Source organism: Podarcis raffonei, chromosome 5 (genome assembly GCF_027172205.1).
Source record: "Podarcis raffonei isolate rPodRaf1 chromosome 5, rPodRaf1.pri, whole genome shotgun sequence".
Taxonomy (NCBI): Eukaryota; Metazoa; Chordata; class Lepidosauria; order Squamata; family Lacertidae; genus Podarcis; species Podarcis raffonei.
The window spans coordinates 68,230,529-68,248,371 of NC_070606.1; the positions used below are offsets into that span (position 1 = coordinate 68,230,529).

Sequence of the window (17,843 nt, forward strand, 5' to 3'; positions counted from 1 at the left end):
GTTTTTCATTGGTTTCTATTGCAAAGAAAAATCACAACACTCTTCCAACTGCCTTAACAGGTAAAAAAACAATGCATGAAAAGGGGGGAGGAGGGAGAGAACATATAAAAATGGCATCTATAAAAGGGGGACCCTTTATCCTGTTGGAGATTTGGCAAGTCTGATTTTTGGAGGAGTAACAGAAGACTTGAAATTTTTATGCCCAAAGGATATAAACACAGAGAAATTACTAGCAGGCAAAATGGAGCTGGGCCTCACCACCAAAATCAAATCTGAAGAGTATAGGGCAGGGGATGGTTAACCTTTCTAGACTACAAACTCCCATCACCCCGATAACTGGTCATGCAGTTGGGAGTCCAGCAACAGCTGGAGAGCCACAGGTTAGGCACACCTGGTGTGAGGTCCGCCTCTTAGAATTACATATAAAACTGAAACTGTCCAATGAAAAGCACTATATCTGATGCACATGGTATGTGTTGCATAGTAGTTAGAGTGCTGAGACCAGGGTTCAAATATCCACCCACAAAGTTTACTGGGTGACCTAGGTGTAGCCACACACACTCTCAACCTAACATCTCACTGGGTTATTAGTGAGGATAAAATTGAGAACCATTTGCACCATGCTTGGAGAAAAGGTGGAAGATGATAGATGATAGATGATAGATAGATGATAGATAGCTTCATGCCACTTAGATGGGATGTTTCACTGTCATAGGCACCAGAATACAAGCTGGATCTCCCATTGAAACACAAACATGGGAATAATTAAGCAGCTGGATTCCAGACTGATGATACAGTATAGTAAACGACAATACTGAAATAAATGAAATTTTACATCATGGAAAGAGTAATTGAAAGCTTCTCAGTGCTACTGTGTGTATGCTCACACACTTGTGCATGATTATTGTAATTAGTATAATTTCACATTTATGACATATTCCTCATTAAGCTTTGGCCTCTTAGCATATTCACAAATTGTGAATCCCCAACATGATTGCAGCTTAATATTAACACAGAACTCTATCCAACTGAATATAGTATACTTTAGAGAAACACAAACACATCTGACAAAGTAAAATAGACTTTAATGCAATTCCTATTTAAAATCATTGTTCTGATTCAAAGACAACTTTATATATAATTACTTTCATTCAATCATCACCAAAGTTAAGAACTACCAGTGTTCTTTGGCGAGTAAGCAGTAGTTAGAAGTCCACCTCGCCACTGTTTTAAAACATTTTATGTTTACATCTTTAAACAAGCAGTTCCTATTGCACTTTTAACTTGAATTACTCTTTTGTTATAAGCACCTTAAAGTATGGTACCTCATTGGATAAATTAAAATAAATCCAGTTTCTCCCATGTATCAACTTAGGCAAAATACAAACTTCCTTGACAAAACAAACAGTGCTGCAGGCATTTAAGTAGTAAAGAACAGGTCTGACTCCCTTCTGGAGTACTGTTTAAAAATGCTATAATATAGCATTTTTTAAAATCACAATCTCTTGGTTTTGAACATACACTTCCCTTAGTTTGAGCTGCATATAAAAAACCTGACTATGATGCTTAATGCTTTCCGTTTTGTGATTTACACAAATGTGTGCAGATAATATAGTTGTTATGGGTGGCCTGTTGGTTTTCCAGTGACAAACTCTTTATTGAAGTGTCTTCAAAAGCTTAGATGTTGCAGGCTTTCGCTGAACGTTCAATAAAATTCAAAAAGGCAGTAAATGTTGAGGTGGAATTTCCAAGAGCAAAAGGTTGTCCCAAACATATATGCTCTACATACATTCCAATACATTTATATCAACACAGAGCACTTGGGGCAAAAGAGTCTCTTTAAATTTTTTTCTTTTCATTATTAAATGTAGAAACCTCTCTTCTTCTGGCAGTAGTTCAAGACAATAAAGCAGCACCCTGCTGTACAATGAATGATCTGGCAGTTATTTACAGCAGAACAAATATGTTTGTGCCAGAAAAAAAAGTATATATACACACAACAATGTTCAGTTGCAGCAGAATTAAAGACATCAGAAACATCTCTGATGCTGTTTAGCAATCAGATCTTCAAAAAGTCTCTACCCATCTAGACCAAGTTAGAGAACACTGTCCAAACATAAAAAATCTCAAATATTTACAGCTTCTCAATGTATCAAAATAATAATAATATAAAAGCTTAGTGGTAGCTTTCAGCGTGCAAAGTCAGCAGAAGCGATCGAGGAATCTGCTAATGTTACAAAATCCCGAATCTTGTTGAAGCATTCCAAAGCAGAGTGCAAAATAAAATCAGGAATCGTTCAGGCAATTTCCTTGGGTCTGTTTTGAGAAAGAGTCTGTTGTTTCCCTTTTAATACTTTATTGTCAGGGTAACATTAAGCTTAGTGCAAATTCATGAACCACCTAGGATCGGTAATCCTTCCGGACTGTGTGTGCCATCCAGTTCACTTTAGTAGTCCAGCTTTCTCGGAGCGCTTCGTCAAATTTCTGCTTAAATTGCTTTAGTGCCTCTTCATCATTCTTTCCTAAGGCAAGGGAGTCCTAGGAACAAAAAGTAGTATTAAGAAGATTGCTATTTGCCTTGAATAACCAACCCTTGAGAATTATTTACTTGCCAATACTGCTATTCCATGGCAAACTGCCACTGTTTTGCTGCACACAGTAAGAATATGCTTCTTATACTCTATGAACAGTATTGTTTCTTCAGTCTGATACAAAAACAAATCTGCCCAATTTGAGGACTAAATAGCAGTGGTTTTCAACCAGTGTGCTGTGACACCCTAGGGTGCCATGGGCAACACTGGCCTCTGTCCCTCTTTCCTTCTCTCCTCTAATGCCCTCTTGTATCTCTGCCTCCCAAAGGCTTGCACAGCTGTTTGTTGCAGCAGCCCTAGCTACAAGCTCTGCAGGAAAGTGGTGCCTCTGGGGCTGGGCAGGGGGTGCTTCCCAGGCCCCTATGGGGGCAGCATGAAAAGGCACCTCTCTTTGGGGCAGCGGGGGCAGCTCAGAGATCAGGGGCAGCAGCTGTGGCTGAATGAATGAATTTATTAATTTCAGTCACAGACCAGTTCCAGCTCACATACAACATCAGGGAAATAATAAAACACGACAGGGATACATTTGAATTTGCAATTGGGTATAACAGGGACAATACAGATAAAGAAGCAGTTAAAATATATACCGTATTTTTTGCACCATAACACTCACTTTTTTCCTCCTAGAAAGTAAGGGGAAATGTCTGTGCGTGTTATGGAGGGAATGCCTACGGGTGGCATGCCTACGGATTTTCCTCCTCTAAAAACTACATGCGTGTTATGGTCGGGTGCGTGTTATAGAGCGAAAAATACGGTATAAGTTAAATCTTAATCACTAAAATATAATCTAAAATTGTCAGTTAAGGCCTTAGAGCAGGTGTGGCTACCCAGAGGACTCCCAAGGAGAGGGGAGAAGAGAAGAGGCTGAGGGAACCCTCCACAAGGAAGGGGTGAGGGGCTGTCAGCTCTGCAAGCAAGGGGTGACATAACTGGGCTCCTAAACCCCACAGTGGTGCCGCAGAAAGAATGTAGTTGGTCAAGGGAGCCGTGGACTCAAAAAGGTTGAAAACCTCTGCTATGGAGTATAGAGTTATCTAGTATTCAGATGAAAGAAAACAAACCATGTTGTTTGAGGTCTTGGATAGCCATCGTCCTTTGAAGTAGACAGAACTAGACTAGAGGGACCAATGACCTCAGCTTTTTATGTTCACAGCATATGAGGAAGACCACACCAGTTACATTAGGAGCATCACAGTGAACAAACTTTGAACATGGTTAGGAAAAAGCACAAATATCACCTAAGGTGCCTATCAGAGTTTTACCTTTAGATACTGGATGTCTTTAACAGAGGTTAACTCTGGAAGCCCAGCTGTTAACATCAGTGCAAAGAGAGTGATAAATAGGTTTCCATGTTTTCGCAGAATCAAGTACGCTTCTTCACAACATTGGCGGAACCTTTAACATGCACAAACAAACACATACTGTAAAGCAGGGCAACAAAAAGTAGGCCAGACCCCAGGCAGCCTGATCTGGTTCAAGAGACATTTTTTTGAACAGGATTGACTCATTGCTGTTATCTGAGGTAAATGAACTTGCTAACCCATCACCTGCACCCATCTTGCAAATTGACGTGGACAAACCAAGGGCTGTTCCCTCTTTAGGTGAAAAAAGGGATCCCTTGCAAATCACTTGTTTTTCCTCCTGCGTAGCAACAGAAAATACAAGAGCGGCACAATTCCAGTTGCTAGAAGGAAGGAAGCCAATTATAGTCATTTGTACTGCAGCGCCAAAGCAGATTAATGTAGCCAAGGAACAGGTGGTGACTGTATGGTTTATGGGGCGTTGTTCTATGGCATGAAGGAGGGAGAGGAAGGGGGAGAGGGAGAGGGAGGGATGGATGGAGGGAGAGAGGGATTCACACATATTGTAGCCCATGTGAAAGTACCAGGTTAACTAGTTTGCAAGATTTGCAAAGGGTTGCGATGGATTATGGTGCAGCGGCAATGTAAAGGCCCTTCAAGAAAGACTTGACTGTAGCAGAAACTGTTACTTGGTTTAGGGAAAGTCATACTGGGGTGATTCCATGAAGGAGGATCAGAAAACTGGACATTATTGTGGATATGCTGTTATTGGAAGCAAACATGTCTAAACTGCTCCCTAGTAATAGGAATACATATTCCAAAGATACCATTTCTTACACTTAATTCCACATGTTTCTGAGTGTGTTTGTACCTTAATATGTCTTCTGAAATTAAATTCTCCAGTGTGTTTACTATGCCTAGTTTTTTTTAGCCTACTAACAGGAAGATTAAGAAATTAGACTTGATACAATGGGAGTGTTATGTATTCCTTTTAAGTGTTTTATACCATCCTTCAATTATATTTCCCAGGGAGGTTTACAAAAATAGCAGGAAATTTTCTTTTTTTCCCAACAAGGAGAATGAATGAAAGAAAACCTTCATGCGAACACAAGTAAGCTGTGAGACTGTGTGTACATCATATTATGACAGAGAAACAGAAAGTGAAAAGAGATAAGCTGTGTGACTGTAGAGGTAGTAGTCCACTAAATTTTACTCAGAGCAGACCCACTGAAATGAATGAATTGCTTTAACAAAATATCAGTTTCAACACTGAGATTATATTGTGTGATTTTGTTCATAATTATGGCTTTGTTTTTATTTTACTGTTTGATGACTTCATTTTGTGGTCCACTATGATATCTTAGGAAATTATTTTGAGAATTAAGGACTCACCGGCCAAACTTTTCAGTGTTTCCAGTTTTCCCCTGCTGAATGACATGTATAAAATCATAGGTAAGGATGAAAGGCACTCGCTCCCTTTTAATTCCAAATTTGGATTTGAAGTTTCCAAGAATATGGCCAAAATCTATGTGAAAGAGCTGCGAAAAGGAATAGGAAGAGAAGTTAGTGAATAAATCAGTAATTTCATAATTCGGTTGCTCTAATTGTTAAAGCATTATTACATGCATTTTCTCCAAAATGCAACATGAATAATTTTTCTTCTAGCCCCAATGCTCAGAAATGGTTTGTGACTTAAAAGTTACTTTATTAGCAAGTAAATCAGCACAGCACCAGACATATGGCCCTAGGCAGAAGCCACCATTACATATTAATGAAATGCAAAACAGAGCAGGTTTCATAGTCCCCAAACATGAAGTTATTTTTTACATTTAATACCTGTGTAGGAAAACACCATGTAGAAAGTGGTTCTTAGTATTTATAGAATGGTACATGATTCAGACCTGGGTGGCGCTGTGGGTTAAACCACAGAGCCTAGGGCTTGCCGATCAGAAGGTCAGCGGTTCGAATCCCCTCGATAGGGTGAGCTCCCATTGTTCGGTCCCAGCTCCTGCCCACCTAGCAGTTCGAAAGCACACCAAAGTGCAAGTAGATAAATAGGTACCGCTCCGGCGGGAAGGTAAACGGTGCTGCTCTGGTTCGCCAGAAGTGGCTTAGTCATGCTGGCCACGTGACCCGGAAGTTGTACGCCGGCTCCCTCGGCCAGTAAAGGGAGATGAGCGCCACAACCCCAGAGTCGTCTGCGACTGAACCTAATGGTCAGGAGTCCCTTTACCTTTACATGATTTAGAAGGGTATTACACTTTGAAAGTAGCATTGCTGTTCCATCACTGAGTGAAGCCCCATGTGCTTTAGTTTGGGATAAAGCCCAGCTGTGTAATGCTCTTCCCCTCCAATGTGTGGCTGATAGTTCAGCTTTTGCCACCAGCTGAAAACCCTTGTCTTCCTCCTTGCCTCTGGAGGAGATGGCAGTTGAGATAAGCAAACTAGGTGGTATTTTCATAAGAAGCAACTGAAGCAATACGGATTTTATTGCTTTACTGATTTCTGTATTGTTTTTAATTTAATGTGACCCGCTTGTGTGATTTGCTTGTGATGAATCATAAAATCATAGAATTGTAGAGTTGGAAGGGACCCCGAGGGTTATCAAGTCCAACCCCTGCAAGACAGAAATTCCAACATGCGGTCCTCCATCCAATATGAAACCATACTGGACCCAGCTTAGCTTTGCAACTGTGCTAGCAGTTTTATTTATAGGAGGGACAAAGGGTGGGATATAAATAAAATCAATACAGTACACTAGGTTCCAAGCAAAACATTTCCCCAAGAGGATCATGTAGTGCTTTGTTTGCCTACCATGACCTTACCTGGCCATTCTTCCTGACCATAATATTGTCACTATGTCTGTCTCCTATGCCCAGCACGTAAGTAGCTACACAGTAGCCAGCACAAGATAGAGTAAATGTCTCAATGGCTCGATCCAAATCATCTCTGAATTGAAAAGAAAAAATGGATTTTATTGGTATATTAATGCATTTTGTTCAAATCCATGCTGCTTAAAATTAAAAAAGAGAAACTGGCATTTCTTGAATTGCCCCTTGCACAGCATAAGGTAAGCATCTTCCTAGATAGAAGGCAAACACAAAATCTACCTTAGAGTCTCTTTGAATATAACCAGATAATGAAACATTGTGTGCTGTGTTTTTATGGGGGCCTTCCAATATGTGAAATTGCTGTGCAAATTTAATTCACAGAAAGAACACTGTAGAGAGCTACACTTGTCCTTTATGAGATTTACTGTGAAAACATACAATGAACAGGCAATATGTTCATTGTTTGGCAACGGTAACGCATCAAGCACCTTGCTGACAACACGGAACACGCCTCTCACAATTATTGCCTGCAACTTTCAAAACTCTACTCAGAAACACAGTGCTGAGGATCAGTTAAACTGGATCTCAGGATCTGAATGACTGCCTGGCTTGAAAAGACTGACTGCAGCTTTAAGAAGGACACTGAAAGGAATGGTGACAGGGGACACTTAAAGCATCAGTGGCCAATCTTTTTGGAAACTGGGTGGTATCCAATGCTCTGGGTTCTGTTGGTGCAAAGATTTCCATTCATGCCATAGAGTTTCCACCCCTCTCTGTTTCCCACACTACCCCCCAAATCTGTTCCAGAGGGCTGATTTAGGAGGCCTGTGGGAGGGTGAGCAGGGAAAGAAAAGGGAGGGGAAGTTCAGGTGCACCCCAAAACCCCACTGCAATATATGGCATCTGTGCCTTGTGTCAGTTAACTATGACTAAAATAAATTCTAAGGAAAGCAAAATAGAACTAGTGGACAGGACCAGGGCTACTACTCTCTTGCTTTTGACTGAAACTGAATCCCAGGAAGAACAAACAAAGCCATCCATTTAATAAAAGGGACGGGTGAGGGGAGGAATTTCTCAAGGGGAGCATTAATGAAGAATGTTGGTTTTGATTACAATTTTAGGTGAACACTATATGGGTGGAAATGATCTCTCCCTCCCTCCCTGGATGTCATGAAAGATCAGAGCATCCTTTATGCCTGATAGACCAGATTCCAACATGGAATTCTGGATGTGTTGAAAAGTTCCACAAGGGTGGAAGTCAGGAGTTCCACACAGCCTGACACAATGAGGATCTTTTGGGATTTATTTTCCTGGGAGATCATGTCAGATAGGTGCTGCTTTTTAAAGAAAAAGAAGAAAGGCAGAGAGAGGGGGTGTTTCCAGCTTTAATTTTTATGAGTTAAATCACCCTTAGTAATCTTGTTCAGCTGAATTTAATTCCATTCACTAACTTGCATTAGTTTATGGCTTCTGTTAAATATCTTGTTTTGCAATATGCTACTTGGAGAAAGTACTCAAGGCCTGTGCTAACACAGTTAGATCCCACCACCAACATGCAAATTATGATAGCTCACCTCTAATGCATTGTAAAGGTCATTCGTGTGAACTGTGAGATGTCAATGTTTTATGAAAAATCCAACATCATTAAAAAAAATTTACAGCTTACCCGGAATTGTATTCTTTAAGCCAATTTAAGAGAGCATCTTTGTTGAATGCAGCAGCAGCAGCAACATTACTACTATTTAGCTGAATGTCTGCAATTGTCTCAGAAGTAGAAACAACCTCAATTAAGCCAGAATGATCTCCTGTTGCTAAACACCCATAAGGTAATATTCTGAGGAAAACGGAGAAATTATAAACAAATCAGAAACATGCTTAAAAATATTTCTCGGGACAAATATATAGGTTAATTTGAAAGACTGGGTAAAAAAACAACAACTATTGGAAACTCAACACAACATGTTGTCCAAGTTCTAGCTTTTCAAAGCAGAGGGAGAAAAATCATAGTCTTGAAGTTCTAATATTCTGACAACAGATGGTGCTATTTCTTTTATTTATTCCTTCCAAGCTGCTACAATGGTATGTTGGCATAACGGACTATGTGGAAGAAGAAAGAAGCATGCAGACCTCACCAGCACAAAAGAGAGACTCTTTGCAGTGAACGCAGAAGCAAGAGCCTAACCCTTATTGATTTTGTAAGGAAATTCAGTCACTTAAATATATGTGTCCCATTCGCAACTGACAAGTGGATCTTGCCAATTTAAAATCAGTCACACCTTGTACTTAAAAGGCATTAAATAGCTTCTGGTGTACCAGCCACATGGAGAGTCATTTGGGGAGCTTCATGAGATGAAGCTACTTACTTTAGCAAGGAACACAATTGTGGAAGGATAAAGCATCTGTATTCTGAAAAATGGATACACAGGATGGGGCAGTTGAATGAAGAAGTTCTTCAGGCTTTACGGGCTGGATAGTTTCATGTTTTGAATGGCACTGGAATGGATTTTTGTTTGGGATTTGTGGTATAAATTTGATTTTCTGTTAAAGGGATGGGATAAAGAATGGCAGAATTGCCTGAAGTGGAAGGAAGTTTTTTTTTAAAAAAACCAATTACCAGGAGCCTACAGAGTAGGATATATAATGCAACTTTTGTGGAGGATTAGAACATTATAAGAGAATTAAATGGATAAAAGCTCGATCTCAGCTTGATTTTCAAATAAACAACAACCTTTTACAGATTGCAAACATTCCTTTTGAAGAACGTTCCCACCAAAGCCAAAGTTCAGTTCAATGTGTTTAAAACCAATGACCAATGCAGAGTTATATAAGAGAATCTGTTACTCCATCACTTAGGAAGCTGGATGTTAATGCAAACACAGCCAAGCCATGTTCATTGGACAATTCCATTTTCAAAAATGCTCAGAGTAGAAGTCCAGCTATCCTCCTCCCCACTTGCTCCAAGTTTCCTACACTGCAGGGCTGGCAAACCTCTGGCCATTCAGATGTTCTTTTGTCTCCACCTCCCATCACGCCAACAAACACAGCAAACAACATCTCAATCTCTGCCATCGTGCTCAATTCAACATTTCCCCACATAATAATAATGCTGAACCCCACCACCAACTCTAGGCGATCGCACAGCAGCTGCACTTCTGAAACTCCTGCTGCCACGATCTAAGGAAGTGCATTTGAGCCCTTATTACGGCCTGAGAATCTTTGGGCGGGTTTTGTGAGGTTAAAGTGTGACGCTTGCTGCCTGCTGCACTTCGTGACATTTCAACCCACCCTTACTTGCAGTTTTCGCTGGGCACACTTCCAACAACTTCCCCTTCAAAAGCAGGCAATGATGAAAGCTGCTCAGCCCCCTGAGGATGGCAAGCTCACAACCAGAGGAAAAAACATCCTCGTCAGAGAGACAGCTTGACAGGAGTCAAGCTGGGGACAAATCCTCAGGGCCCTGGTCCACCTCATCCTTGCCTTCAACATCTGTCAGAGGGATTCTTTCGTCCCTATAAAAGAACTATATAAAGATAGCCTACTGACAGATCTATAAGCCACCCTGAGAAACGACTGCTATTTTCCTTCTGCAATGTCCCCCTAAGGTCCACCTATCAGTTCAAGCCCTGCCTCTTTCAAATAAATTTGATGTGGTTTGGTGCTTTTCTTACATCAGAATTAATCTTTGAATTTATAATCTTCTTTGTAACAAAGACAATATTTTACCACAGGCTTGTTGCCATATTTTGAAAAGCAAAAAAGAGGGCACATTTGCTGACTTCTACTTTTAACTATGAATCGCTATGACAACTCTCATTTTACACACCCATCAAAAAGAGGACATGTCCTGGAAAAAGAGGACACATGGCAACCCTAAGTCTGCTATAAGTTTTGTTTATCAGCCTCCACAATGCATAACTTTATTCTTTCCTTCATGGATTGTTGGGAGTGTGGGGTAGAGGGGGTGAGTCAGCTCAGGAGTAAATTGCTTGCATTACACAGAACTTCATGATGCTGGCCTTGCCATTTCCCAAAGGCCAGGTTATCGGAGCACCCTAGAACCCATTAAATGTATTATATTTACCACTGTCTGTATCATTCTTCCCTGATTTGCCCACTTTTATTTGTTCCATAGATATATCCTTTCCATAGCCATGCCACATTTTTAAGAATAAAAAGGAAACTTATTGCTCATTATTAGTGTTGTCCCTTTTTCCTTAACAGAAGATCAATCCTTTAATGGCTACATGGCAGGCAGAAATTCAACAGGGGAAGCTTTAACCTTCCACCTCCATGCTAACAGAATAATATGTCCTGTATTTCTGACTTTGGGGCAATGGTTGAAAGCATAGAATGCCAATATAAAAAGGAAAAAGTTGGCAACCCTATTAATTGAAGGTAAAGGCAAAGGCAAAGGACCCCTGGATGGTTAAGCCCAGTCAAAGGCGACTATGGGGTTGCAGTGCTCATCTCGCTTCAGGCCAAGAGAGCCAGCATTTGTCCACAGACAGCTTTCTGGCCAGCATGACTAAGCTACTTCTGGCACAATGGAACACCGTGACAAGTGCCAGAGCGCACGGAAACACCATTTACCTTCCCGCTGCAGCGATACCTATTTATCTACTTGCACTGGTGTGTTTTCAAACTGCTAGGTTGGCAGAAGTTGGGACAAAGCAACAGGAGCTCACCCTGTTGCGCGGATTTGAATCACTGACCTTCTGATCTGCAAACAGAAGAGGCTCAGTGGTTTAGACCACAGTGCCACCCCGGTCCCCTTTACCTTTTACCCTATGAACTAGAGTTAGTCTGATGACACACATCTGTACCCACTTTATAGACATCATTGCCAAAACTGGATCAAAAGCAGATATGGTAGTGCCAGACCAAGGGACTGAAGGCATGGAAAGCCAGGTAAGATCACCTTCTCTCCATTTGTCTGAAAGGGTGCACAGCCATCACCAATGCCCTGGAGGTATTAGCAAAGTGAGCCCCAAGCATTTGGAGACTGAGTCACAAGAATCCTGTTCCTCCTTGCAGTGACTGCTTTTGGTAATGCAGCAGGATACTGAACAAAAGTATGAGAATGAGAATATACATTGAGGATGACATTATTCGGCAGACTCTTTAGTTTCATAATTTGTGGGGGTTTTTCCCCCTTGGAGGGGAATACTTAAGCACCAGAGCTTCACAGGCAGAGAATTCTTAGAGTATGCCACTTTCTCAGCAGATTGTAAAACTCCATAGTTCCAATATTCAGAGGCTGGCCTGGTCATTCTGCTCTCTGCTTCCCTCTCTATGGAGAACAGGGCTTCAATGCAGTCATTGTCTTAGACCAGGCACCCTCAAACTCGGCCCTCCAGATGTTTTGGGACTACAATTCCCATCATCCCTGACCACTGGGCCTGTTAGCTAGGGATGATCGGAGTTGTAGTTCCAAAACATCTGGAGGGCCGAGTTTGGGGATGCCTGTCTTAGACCAACCTTCTCCAACCTGTGGGCCTTCAGATATTCTCAGAGTACAACTACCACCATCCCCAAACATTAGGGCATGTTGGCTGGCTGATGGCAGCTATAGTAAAAAAATATCTAGAGGATACCAATATAATGTAGATGTAGTGTTAATGAGGACCACCCTCCCCAACTCCCCCCCCCCCCGAGAAAAGCCTGGACAAACATCTGCTGGGGTGGCAGCTGAGGAATCCAGCAGAAGGCTCTATGTCTGAGCAGAAGCAGACAATGCCCCATTTTCTCCAACCTAGATAAAAAAAGCATTCAGTCGCTCCTGTAGGTTTTGGCTAACTTAAACTCCTCTTACAGATTCCAACACTGCAATTAAAAGGGGGTATAAAAATAAGCACAAGGATTTCTGATGGAGTTTATCACAGCTCATTTAGCCTACCATTCCTTTTTAAAAACAAAACAAAAACCCTAACATTATTTGGGGGAAAAAGATTGACACATAAGACACTTATTATAACAGCTGGTCAATCATTTCCTGGAAGATTTAAAAAGCAACCTTTGAACTGCCTCATCCTACTCCACTTCCTTAAGTCGGCCTCAGATAAGAGTGAATCAGAGAAATCATTTCAAATAACTCTTCCAAACTCAGCGCTGATTGCCAACAAAGTATGTGGGCGAGATTTATAAGCTCCACCCTACGTTAGGGAGGCAGCAAATGCAAAACAACTGCTCAACTTTCTCATTTTTATTGTTTGACATGTGCCAGATAGGGAGACCTTACCCTAACTCTTAGCAAAATTCAAGCTGCTTATTTGGAAGAAAAATATCTCCAAATATTTTTCCTGTTACCAAAAGAGATGGTAAATCAATATATGACTTCAGAGAAAATAAACACTCATTTGTTTACCCTGAAGAAAGCAAATAAACTTCCTGAAATAATCTATATTTAAATTCTTCTGATACCAGAGACATAATTAAAGAGAACCTCTTCGTGAATAGCATATTTGCCTGATGGGTCACTGTTTTACAACTGCTGCTCTTATCTGCGTGGGCTATGGCTGTGTGTCTGAAGCTCATTCTGTTTGTTCAACTCCTACAAAAAATATTTAAGATATGAGCTTAAGATCACCATCTGGTGTGTCAGGAATACACTTCCTAGCCTTGTAAAACATTGTGCACAGTAGCAAGTAAAATAAGCAAATACTGTAGAGTCCTATTAACTTACAGCACAATAATACTCCTATGTAAGACACTCTGGTCCAGGAGACAAGGGACCATGTATGCGACAAACAGCCAACAGAAGCACTTCAGAGCATTTGGAAGCCACACTGTTTATTCTCATGAAATGTTAAGAACCACAGTTTAGTGCAGGAGCAGGGAACCAAATAGACTTCTCATCTGGCTCTCCCTCCCTATTCTCTGGTCCACACCCCTTTAGACTGCTGCCCATGACAGGGCCTTTTTACAATGGCACTGAAGCTCTGAAATTCCCTTCTGGAAGATGTTTATTCAGGACTCTTTTCTGTTGAGGCTATTCTGAAGTCAGGCAAAGGTTGACTTCAGGGTTATGTTTGCAGTTTCAGGGTATGTTTAGGATCTCTTCTGAAAGTTGCAGGGCTCCTCCCCAAAGCTCATATTTTGGGGTCTTTACATTTTTGTTTTTTTAATGCTAATTTGATTGATTTGGGTTTTATGTTTTAAAACGGAATGCAACTATTTTAGTAAGTAAAATAAAACAGTGATTTGGAGAGGGAAGTGACTGCAGGTGGAAAAAGGGGAAACCACTAAATTTCAAGAGCAGGATTCAAGATGCACGCATGCATTTTGTTTAAACGTTTTTATGTACTCTGACATTTACTTATATATTTTGTTTATTTGGGCTAATCAAGTTGACTTGTATTTGCAATTGCACCATTTACCAGGAGTAGCGTCTTTCCCCATTTTATTGCTAAGTGTGCTTTTTTTGCAACTGTGGCCCAGCTCTCACAGCAATCCTGCAGAGGGCTAGAACTTGTTACTGTGCAGAGAGATGTACTGCCTCCTAGATATCTTTGCAATATATAAGGTGTCCCACAATGGTGGGCATTTTGCTAGCGATTGAATATTGACAGCACAAACCATGGTATCATACAGAAACACCTACAATGTATGGAAGGCTCCAGGAGGAGGTGTAGTCACAGACAGCTCTGCAATGCAACACTCAAACAGCTGAGATGCTGCTGAAGATGAGGGGAACTCAGTTCACAACTTCCTTATAGCAAAGTGGGCAGCAGTGAATCTGCATAAAGCCATACGCAGCTCAGGACCCAAATGTTATTTGCACTGCCAAAACTAACACAAGAATATAGAATCATACAATAAAGAATAATATCACCCCCTACCAAGAAGTTAAAAATGAACAATATAAAAAGTGCAGTCATCTGAAGCAGACTCTTTGCCATTTGTATGTCGTGCCCAACATGTTCACAGTCTAATTATACATCTCTGAAAAGCAAGAGCTTGGCAAGAACACAGAAAATCTAGTAACTGCAGGCACTCTCACCGAAGATCTAGACCAGCCTCTTTCCAAAGTAAATCCATCAGGCGTAACATCTGAAGTGTTAACATGTCTTGCCGTAGATCTGCAAAACAGGAAGGCACGATTTTATCAAATAGCTGCTACTAAGAAATTTGAATTAGAGACCAACAGTGTTATGTGCATTGCAACGAACACAAATTAATTCAAGGCAATTTGTTCAAACCTCTAATTCAGGGACGGAGAACCTTTGGCCTTCTGGATGTTAAATCAGCCACACCCACCATGGTTAACGGTGAAGAATAATGGGAGCTATATGATGGAAGCTGTAGTCCAGAAATATCTAGAAAGCCACAGGTCCCTGACCCCTGCCTTAATCACAGTGGTGAAGTTAAATGGAGCCATGAATAAACCCTCTTCTTCCCAGACTGTACAGTAGTACCTCGGGTTACATACGCTTCAGGTTACAGACTCCGCTAACCCAGAAATAGTGCTTCAGGTTAAGAACTTTGCTTCAGGATGAGAACTGAAATCGTGCTCTAGCAGCGTGGCAGCAGCAGGAGGCCCCATTAGCTAAAGTGGTGCTTCAGGTTAAGAACAGTTTCAGGTTAAGTACGGACCTCTGGAACGAATTAAGTACTTAACCCAAGGTACCATTGTATTGTGGTACAAACAGCACCGAAATGATAGAATTTATCCAGTGCTCTTTCACTTAACAAAACTAAAGGATTGCAATGGTAACAGTAGCACAATTAAGATAATAGCAGTAAGGGGGGAGGGGAGCTGTTTTGTTTACTTACCATCTCCATTTTTAAAGATGATCCCTACCAGATCTCCCCCAAACACTTTGTTGTTGTATACGATCCATAAGGGCTTCATTTTAGAGTCCATGTATTTACATTTCTCCACACTAGGCCAAAGTATAATAAATAATGTTAGTGACTTAAAAAGGGAAATGAACAATCGCCCTAAATGTAGCAGGGTAAAAATAACTCTGAAGGTAACTCAGTAACAGAACACTGCAACTTGGACAAATGCCTTAAAAAACTTTCATTTTGCTGCTACTGTATAAGGTACACTGGCAAGTTGGCATGTTCTGTATATGGGGTATGTCGCATATATAGAGAGTCAACTCAACTGCTCCACTAGTGGAAGCCAGCACAAGGTCTCCTGCTAACATAAATAGAGTCCCCCTGTTCCCCCGCTTTCCCAAATCTAGAGGGCCGGGAGAACCCTCAGAATGGCATATCGGGGAGAAGACAGGAATTTGTTCCATCAGGCAAGCAGAAAAGCTTGCATGGATGGAATAACCTCCTTAGTGATACATTGAATTCCACACTGAAACCCATAGATCTTGGATCTCTATCTGGCAGCTACCAAGGCAAGAAAATAAGTGTCCATATTAACTTAGAAAACATATTTCATTTTTTACACACACACACACACACACACACACACACACACACACATTCTCCCTATCTGGATTAGGGTCTGAAAGACAAAGGGTAAGTGTGGGTGCGAAGGAAAATGTGTGACATTGATTAAATGTCAACACATCAGCCTTAGCTTTGCATTTTCAGGATTTGTGGAGCTTGTGCCAACATGAGATAGCCTTAAACTGGTAGGTTTTCTGATAATTTAATATATCTTTTGTCAGTCACTGATTGCTGACTTGAAGGTGGCACATTATTATTCAAGGTATTGTAAGAACACATTTTAAGTACGAAAGGTCAATCACAAAAATCTTTAGTCCAAACCAAAACAGGCATCTTAACCTTAGGAAGCCAGAGATTTGCTTACATAGCCAGGTCAAAGCATGAGGGAGTTGTCAGCCACATGAAGACATGCCGCCTTGTGTGCCAACGCGTCTGCTGAGCAATGCAGCCAACAGAAGTCAAAGAGCAAGAGCCTTCTGCTTGTCTGCTTCCACCTAAGAGCTACAGCATACATAAAAGCAAGAGACCACTCCACTTACTACAGTTCTGAAAGCAAAACGGAAGGATTCAGAGGGGACTGAAGATTGGAAAGGGCTTCTTTGTAGGTCCTTTGTTTTAAACAGGTGTGCATTGCATCTTTTCCTTTGGCTCTGCTTTGTTTCACAGCATTCAGTTTTATTATACTATTCAAAGTCTTCATCTTATTCAGTGCTTCAACCTGAAATAAATTTGCAAAATAGATTTTAATTTCTAAATCTCTGTGAGGTCAAAGACTAAGTCAATCAAAATGGAAGGGATCAATCTTGTAGAAAACACTGCATTACCCTCGATTCTGACTGGGCAGCAATGACATCGAAAGGACCCCCATTATCTGCACTGCCCATCTGGCGCAAAATGAGCACCATGGGATAAAGCTGCAAAAAAGCAGCTTCCACACAGGTGCTTTTTTTAATGTGAAAAGGATCCTTAAGTACCTAGATCAGGCATAGGCAAACTCCGGCCCTCCAGATGTTTTGGAACTACAATTCCCATCATCCCTAGCAAACAAGACCAGTGGTCAGGGATGATGGGAATTGTAGTCTCAAAACATCTGGGGGCCCAGAGTTTGCCTATGCCTGACCTAGATCCAAAAAAAGCTTAATGCTTATGTCATCTCGTCTGTCAGGATCACCAGGAAAATATTTTGCTCATTCCATTAATTCAGATGCATGCCTGATTGTTTCAATGTGATCACAAGACTTCCCATCCTTAGCTATTTCTATCTGCCCTTGTGCCTTCAAAACCCAGATGAAAGCTTACATGCTAAATCCAAGCCAAAATAGAGGCTCTGTTTTTGGCAAACGTCGGTCACAAACACAGACCCCACTGCAACTTCTGCTTTGCAGTTTCTCCCAATTATCTCCAACTGTTATCTACTTACTGTTGGGAGTTTCTAGGAGGAAGCAGCTGCGATGCCTTGAAAATAATTAAGTGTTAACACTGCGAAAGTGTTGTGCACCTCTCTGCAGCTCCAACATAGATCGATTCCCTTATTATTAAGCGAACTAAGTTTGGGATAGGAGGCTGAGTAGGTTTCTCTGCACCAGTACTGATTCACTTTCAAATTTACAGTTTTTATTTTGCTGTAAAATTTACCTTAATGCATCAGGCACAGTTCAAGGGCTGAAACTTTCTTACAGATAAGCTGATTTATGCCTGGCAGGATGCTGTGG

The 17,843-nt window shown here is 41.1% G+C and overlaps 1 protein-coding gene across 4 annotated transcripts in view; it reads right to left on the bottom strand.

Annotated features, from left to right (window-relative positions):
- Window positions 1-1,068: 1,068 nt before the first annotated feature.
- PIK3CB (phosphatidylinositol-4,5-bisphosphate 3-kinase catalytic subunit beta) overlaps window positions 1,069-17,843 on the bottom strand; it is a 103,568-nt gene continuing 86,793 nt past the window's right edge. For all 4 annotated transcript variants that reach the window (XM_053389978.1, XM_053389980.1, XM_053389979.1 and 1 more), the window contains 8 exons: window positions 16,671-16,849; window positions 15,496-15,605; window positions 14,723-14,801; window positions 8,390-8,557; window positions 6,718-6,841; window positions 5,285-5,430; window positions 3,854-3,986; window positions 1,069-2,538 (listed from right to left, as the gene is read on the bottom strand). In XM_053389978.1, coding sequence (XP_053245953.1) covers window positions 2,401-2,538; window positions 3,854-3,986; window positions 5,285-5,430; window positions 6,718-6,841; window positions 8,390-8,557; window positions 14,723-14,801; window positions 15,496-15,605; window positions 16,671-16,849 — 1,077 coding nt within the window. In that variant the 3' untranslated portion in view covers window positions 1,069-2,400. The remainder of the gene's footprint in view (window positions 2,539-3,853; window positions 3,987-5,284; window positions 5,431-6,717; window positions 6,842-8,389; window positions 8,558-14,722; window positions 14,802-15,495; window positions 15,606-16,670; window positions 16,850-17,843) is intronic.